General features: G+C 32.6%; 1 protein-coding gene across 1 annotated transcript; it reads right to left on the reverse strand.

Annotated features, from left to right (window-relative positions):
- Positions 1 to 3372: 3372 nt before the first annotated feature.
- Positions 3373 to 6378, reverse strand: LOC133335023 (syntaxin-7-like; the record flags this gene model as incomplete). The annotated part of the gene is made up of 6 exons (XM_061543318.1): positions 6140 to 6378; positions 6003 to 6072; positions 4603 to 4747; positions 3774 to 4025; positions 3542 to 3697; positions 3373 to 3460 (listed from the first exon to the last, which is right to left on the reverse strand). Coding segments are annotated over exons 1-6 (868 nt in total), but the record flags the coding sequence as incomplete, so codon positions are not given.
- Between the last annotated feature and the right edge of the window lie 1946 nt (positions 6379 to 8324).

Genomic DNA, 8324 nt, shown 5'->3' on the forward strand with positions numbered 1-8324 from the left:
TAAATGAGCCAACTTGTTGATGACAAGGCGTCAAAATATTATAAATCTCCGACAACTAAATATCGGAGATAATTATGCTGATATTACTGTGCTTGGAGCTTGCGATGAAGGCGAGGGTGATCGTAATGATTATCATGATGAATCACTTAAGTACATGAGGGCATATTGTTATTGAAATACGAGGGCAGGCTAGTATTTTCTTTTTTTTTACCATAGACCTTCATAGACAGAAAATGTATTCTATGCTATAGAAGAAAGGGACTTCTTTGCTATAGAAAAAACAGTAAGGAAAGCAGTAAAGTCGGACTGGGTCGACTAAATGATACCCTTCAACACTTTGGGTATATTACATATGTATCCCCTCCAAGGAACATACGCAAGTCTTTCCGCAACCTATGATAAATTTAATTTCATTCGGGCAGACTCAAGTCGAATAATATATAGGGACTTTGGTGCACCATTTACATTAAATCGGACGAAACTATATATAGGAGCTATATCTAAATCTGGACCGATTTTCTCGAAACTTAACACACATCATTCTGGACCTAATTCAGTACTCTATGCCAAAATTCGTGCAAATCGAATGATAGATAGGGGCTTTGGTGCACCATTTACCTTAAATCGGACGAAACTATATATAGGAGCTATATCTAAATCTGGACCGATTTTCACGAAACTTGGCACACATCGTTCTGCACCTAATTCAGTACTCTATGCCAAATTTCATGCAAATCGAAGGATATAGAGGGACTTTGGCGCCCCATTTACCATAAATCGGACGAACCTATATATGGGAGCTATATCTAAATCTGAACCGATTTTTCCCAATTTCAATAGGGTTCGTCCATGGGCCAAATAAGTGACTTGTGCCAAATTTCATCCAAATCGGATCATAAATGCGACCTGTACTTTGTTTACAATTTAACATCTACAGACGGACGGAAGGACGGATATGTATAAATCGACTCAGAAAGTGATTCTATGCATATTCTCAAAAGGAACCATGAGTCTATCTCGTTTCCTTTTGCCTGTTACAATCATATGCACAAAGACATAATACCCTGTACCACAGTGTGGTGAAGGGTATAAAAAAGCCTCACTTGTACAGGATATATGACCGGACTTATATAGAATAGAAGTCCTGAATTCTGTAGACATGCCCTTTACTGCTATGAGGTAAATGACTGAATCTTTTATTAAATGAAATGTAATTATACTGTGAGATGAAATACATTTATTTTATACGATAAAAGCCATAGTTTCTGTAGAACAGAAGACCGGTCTGGTATAGGGAAGAAGACTAGTCTTCTATATAAACCCTATAAAAATCCTCTACCTATCCATTTATACGACCCTCCATTATTGGTTGTCGTTACATTATGGCATCTCATTGGATTCGAAACCCGTTCAAAAAAACTGTTTTTTTTTGTTTTTTGTATTTTAAGCGCGATCCGGTCACTTGAATGTGTTGGTGTAGTTTCAACAAAAAATGCACTTGTCACAATTGAAGTGGATTTCATTTTCATACCTTTATTTTGTTGATCTTCCTCCCCTTCCAAAGATCTCTACATAGAAGACAATATAAAAATTTAGCTTATAAATTCATTGGATGCAATATCCAAAAGTATAGCAGCAGAGAAATATTGGATATCAATGTGAAATTGAATTTCATGGTATGACTTTTGAATTGGTGTTGATTTTCCAACAACAAAAAATGATGCAGCAAAGAAAATATAGAGGTAAGATGAAATTGATTTGTTTTCTCTCAATATTGTTCATGTGTTTATTTATTATGACATTAAATATTGTGGATCATTTAAAATGCTAATTACTTTGAATTGTATCGATATTGTCAAGCAAAGTGACGTCTGCAAAATGTATTTATTTTTGATTTTTTTATTATTAAAAAATAGACCACCAGGTAAAAATTTGGTTCATTTGTTATGTTTGGAATTTTGACTTAACTTTCTGCGAGCAAAATTTCGCAACATTTATGCAATAATGGCAATTATAAACAATATCAGCCATATATGTATATCAGAATCGTCGTTAATTGCGTCAGTTTTGTGTGCATATCATTGTAACAACTTACCGTTTTTAATTAATATCTTGACTTTATGATTTTCAAAATTTTCATAATTTATTGTTTTTTATTTTATTATTTATTAGTAGAAGTGATAAAATTTAGTTTCTTATGATTTTATCATACATTGCTGCTGCTACTAATACAGTTGAAATGATTTTCGTTTTTTTCGATTTATGTTTGTTCTTTCAATTTGGATTAAGCTTGTAAAGTTTAGTTGTTTTTCATTTTCTTTTCCCTTCTATACAACACAACGTATTAGTTTTGATATACTTAAATAATAGAATATAATATCTGAAGATACATATACAATCGCTAATAAATATAATAATATAAGTGTGATACTAATTAAACAAACAAAAAAACATATCCATTAAAAGAAATACTAACAGAAAAAATAATACACAGAAAACATATTTAAAGACTATTTAAAAGACTATAAACACATCCGAAAAGCAGGAGAAACAACACGAAATAATATTATATAACTGATAGATTTAATTGTCGTTTAAAATTTCGAAACTTTCCAAACAATATTTGAAATCTCAAATTCCAAAGGGAATCTTCAATATAATCTTTTGGAATATAAGCACCAATGATGGAATATCTTCAACGAATAATTTCAAAAGTAATTTAAACGGCGAATTAACTCACAGATTTCACACAAATAACAAAATATAATAATAATTATAAATATAAGAATTAAAGCTCTAATAAAAATTATGGAATTGCAGTAGTTTTGTATTGTTGTTATTATTTGGAATAAAGGATATTAATGTAAATTATTTTCTTATTTTTTGCTTATTTTATGTTTTTGATTTTGGCAAATTAAAAAAAAAATTATACAAAATGTTAAGAAGAATTTTTCAAGGACGTTTGTTTTTTGTATTTCTTTTTCTAGAAAGTACGTACAGCCTTGCTTTCCTAACAATGACAACAATAAAAATGGTTTCAGAATGCATCTTAAGAACCGTATACTCAGTCTATTTATGTGGTTCTCCTGTCGCTCTCTATTTCTGCCATTTATTTCCGTTTTCTATGATAGTTCTATTGAGATTTCCAAAACAAGGCCCGTAACATTTGCTTTTAAAGTTAATACACGACGACGAATGCCAGAAACAGTTTTTTTGTTTTTGTTGGTTCTTTTTGGGCTAATTATTATTTAATGATCTCTGCTAATATATCATCATGATCATCATCATTAATATTCATTCATTCTATACACAATGGATACTACACATGGTATTCTAAATAGATAAAAAGCTATCTAATAGAATGTCTATTACTAAATTTCTTAACAAGTATTAAAATTATAATTAACATAATCACTGCTAATATACCCAAAAGTATTAGTTTCTTTCTGCGTAATTTATTCTGCAACGAAATGATAATGAACGAAATAATTTAAGAAATTTTAATTAAATATTCACATATATTTTAGTTTTCTTATCTTACCTTGTAGGAACTAGCCATACGCAGATTTTCCGTACCCTGAGATACATAGACACTGGTTTGTTCAACAGATGATTCTATAGAGTCCACAATCAGTCCCTGTTCATAAACCATTGAACCTAATTTCTTGTAGATTTCATTAACACCAACAATGTTTTCCTAGAGGACGATATGAAAATAGAATAGCTTTATCGATTGCATTTTGTTTCAATAAAAATATACGACGTGAACATACCTCCAATTCCCGTATGGCTCGTTCTTGCTCCTCCAATGCTTGCAAATCAATTTCCTCCTGCATTTGAGTTTGCTGCTGCTGTTGTTGTTGCTGAGATTTACGACCGAATAGATTGTCATCGAAAAATGAATTATTACCGCCACCATTTGATGCATTATTTGTACTCCCAGGTGGTTTTGCAATATTATATTGATTTGAACGTGCCTGACGCACTTGATTTTTTTCAATATCGACAGTTTTACGTTGTAGAGTCTAAAGGAAAGGAAAATAAAGAAACATATTTAAAATAAATAATAAATTGTACTTAAATCTAGTAATGAACTGGAGTCCCCGTAGAAGCCAGTATGAAAACTATTAACCAGTCGGACGGGTCGACCCTATTTGGTGCATGCAAGACATGATCATAATTCTAATAAATAGTGAATCATATATAAAAGCTGTATGGTGGTAATTGTAATGCATAGAAAATCATAGAAAATAACAGTACCGACCGATTTTGTCTATTTTTTAAAGGAATTGAATGTGCTATATTGTAACCTATTTAAAAAGGGACTCACATTTATTTGTTTTTTTTTTTTTTAATTTATACATTAAATCAAGAATGCCATCTATCAGCATAATAAAACCTGTTATATTGTTATCATATTCTAGCTTTTTTGCATTAATTATACATTTTGGGACAATGTGTATATTGTATGACTAATAATGATAACAAATAGCAATGGAAACAAAACAATATATGTATATATGAATGTGCGCGTAGAAAACACATATCACCCAAAAAAGTTAATAAGTATTGAGATACTAAACCAAAACAAAATAAACTCACCTGGAATTTAGTTAAAGCAGCTGTAAATTCATCCACTAATCGGTCTCTTTGAATTTTTAAATGACGTTCTTTGCATTTTTCAACTTCACTTAATTGAATGCTCGTATCCATTACCAATTGATTTGTATAAGTCATAATTTGATGCCTGTAACGGTGTAAGAAAATACAAAATTAGCATTGCTTCATCAAAACAATGCACAGTTGCCTAAGAAATCATGTAACTCCAGATCTGGTCACTATTATTTCTCTTCTCAAAATAATGATCGGGGAAATGTATTTGTTCCCAAATTGGTACAAAGTATGAAAGAAATGACATAGTGATCAAAAGGGCCTAATAAGTGATGGTGTGGACTACAATGACAATAGGACAGAAATAATTGTTGATTAGTAATTGTGGTGCTCTAACCAGATCTACTCTGAGATGGAATCGCTCTAATAGATCTTGGAAGCCGTCGACGGATTTATTCACCGCTCAGACCTGTAGCTGTTTCAGACCTGCTTCTATTGACAATTGGTATACCCTTCACCACACTGTGGTACAGGGTATTATGTCTTTGTGCATATGTTTGTAACAGACAAAATGAAACGAGATAGACCCATAGTTCCTTTTGAGAATATGCATAGAATCACTTTCTGAGTCGATTTATACATGTCGGTCTGTCCGTCCGTCTGTAGATGTTAAATTGTACGAAATTTGACAAAGAGTACTAAATTCAGTCTAGAGTGATGTGTTTGAAGTTTCCTGATAATCGGTTCAGATTTAGACATAGCCCCACACATATTTTCGTCCAATTTTGTGTAAATGGTGCATTAAGGCCCTTATATTTCTTTCGATTTGCACGAAATTTAGCATTACGTACATAGCGACAGAACTTGGCTCAGGGTACTTTACCACCCAGTAGAAACAAAAATTTGGAGTACCGCATTATTGGGGGTTTCCGCAAAAAATTGGCCGGTATATCTCATTTTCAATATCAAACCTCCCAGAAGTAACATTAATATATGTTCAGAATTTCTATATTCAATATTGCGAGCTTTAGTTTTTTTACAGGAGTGTAGTTACGTCGGTTTGCATTTATAAAAACATGCTATTGTAGTTACGTCCGTTTGAATTTCTTTAATTATATCGCTGTTTTTAACGTTAGATGTCTAAATTTTTGTGTGAACATATAGTTTGACTAGACGAACAATAATCAAACAAAAAGTCAATTTCGAATTTTTCTACAGTTATGTCCGTTTGCATTTATGATGACGATATTCTCTGTAATCAGGTTTCATGTTCAATATTATACTCAAAACAAAGCATAATATTAATGATTTCATAATGCCCGAGGTACATATTATGACCCCATATGACAACAATTCCGGATAATTGAAATCAACAAGTGTCCATTACTTACAATTGTTTCTTTAAGTCGGGAGAATCCTGAGGTGTGTTACATTGATTGACCATACGTTGCATTGTCACCACTGAAATAGTAAAATAAATATGTAAGCTGAATATATTCGCAAGTAAATCCTTATTCGTATTACTTACCATTTTGTTGGATTTTCTGTATGCTGGTGGCAATGGTTTGGGCCAATCTTTGAAAATCAATTTCACTCAAGGTCTGTGAGTTGCTGTTATTGCCACCAATTCCACTCCCACCACCGCCGCCACCACCTATGCCATTTTCCATATGCTGCAAATCCATGCTTTCGTAGTTCAGTTTGAAGGCGATTCGTATAAAATTCCTTTGTAACAACAATCAATTAGAGGGCGGTTTACTGAAGCATAAAACAAAAGTAAATTAATAATAAATTCTTATACGTATATATGTGTATAAACATATATAACACACAGTGAGACCTTGTAATTCGATTATAAGGCCTAATGTGTATGTGAGGGTTTTTATTTTTTAATTTTCTGGTCATTGGTTTCAACCTATATTTTGTTGTTACGATCTATGTAATATAGCATTGTTATTGTTGTAAAGACACAAAGTAATTGTTTAACATATTATGAATTGCAATATCACAATTGAGTTTGACTCATTCATTTTGTAAATCCCTCAAATATTTGTTGGTGTTTGTGAGCTAATGTCCAAATTGTTCATTATTTTTTTTTACCTTTTTTAGCCCTCTTTTTACAAGACGTTTTGTTATTTTTGTAATGTTAAGAATACCTCCCCAATTCTTTTTATGTGATTTCACTTCTTTTTTATTTTTTGTGCAAAAGTGACGTAGTTCTGCTTCTCTTCCGTCGTTGACGTTCGTTGACTTTCACAAGAAACAAACGATTTCCAAAATGCGTTTTATTTATTCCCTTTCTATTGTGTGTTCTCACTTTTTATCTTTGTTTGTGTTTCCGCTACATTAATTATCCGCAAGCAACTTTTATTTATTTAATCATTTAAATAATCATCGACGACGACTATAAAATATTTTTTTCGCTTTGTTTTCTTTCTACTCAATTAATCGACTTTTGTGAGAATAAACTAAAAAAATTGAAAAACGTTCCACTGACAAACTGTCCGACAAAGAAGAACAAAAGGAGTACAAGGAAATATTTACGAATGAGGTGGGATGGAGACTACATGAGAAAGTTAACACACACTGTCCGTGAATGCCCTCAGTGTTGAGTCGAATGTGATGTTGCCATACTTTCCAAGACCAGTGGTAACACTGGTCTTGGGGAAAAGTAGCATTTCTTTAACCGTAACGGAAAAGAAAGCATCAATTAGTTGAATTTAGATTTAAAAAATGGTTATTCGTTTCGTGATTACAAAAATATGGGACTGGAATTTGGCATCTGTCAAACTAAGTTGTTAAAACAGCATTTACATTAGAACTTTTTACAGGGTTAACCTACTTTATTACGATTTATTTGAAATATATACAATGGAATTGATAATTTAAACCCAAAGGGTTAAGATAATCCGGTACAATGGAAACGTACTATAAAGCAAATTTTCAGTTGAAAGCCTGACATTGACGAAAATGGATCGCTTAACTCTCTCACAACGCATAATAATTATCAAACCCTATTTCACAAATGGTGATTCTGACGCAGCCACATAAATCGTTTTAAGAGCTTTAAAAGGCGATTATGGTTTACATAATCGCAGTAGTTGGAAGATGCAAAATTGACGTTTTTGGGGTTCTAAGACATCTCAAGTTATTGAAGAAAGGTCATTAAGCGAGAAACATATAAGAAGACTTCAGGCATGACATGTTAAGTACGCCTTGTTTGTTGTTATTGGCCGAAAGGTCTGATTGGAGCTCACCTCTTCGACGATGGAACGATTGTCACCGTCGGAGCATTATGGTGATATGGTAAACGACTTTTCTGCCTATACTGGAGAATGCTACTTTTAGAATATGTCGTTTAAACAAGACGTGGCCAGGCATATCCTGGCCGCGTCATTACTCGTCCTATCAATATTAAATGGCTACCAAGATTATACGATAAACCGTCTACACACTAGGAAACACCAACCTTTATTAAATTATGGCTTAGATACCGCACAATTTTCGTCAAAAGTGGTCGAAAATTACTCCGAAATACTTAATTACTTAGCTGGCTTATGACAGAACGGTTGTTCCATAAGTCGACTTTAAAAATTTTTTCCAGGCGCTTCGGTCTTGTGCGAATCTCATCCAATTGGAAAGACCATTTTCCGAGATGTTGTCTTCAACTTGATCTTTTCATCGGATTTGTGGCCATACCCATCACTTGGTTC

Source organism: Musca vetustissima, unplaced genomic scaffold, assembly GCF_032173495.1.
Source record: "Musca vetustissima isolate MV318-11 ecotype Yass unplaced genomic scaffold, APGP_CSIRO_Mvet_v1 utg827801, whole genome shotgun sequence".
NCBI lineage: Eukaryota > Metazoa > Arthropoda > Insecta > Diptera > Muscidae > Musca > Musca vetustissima.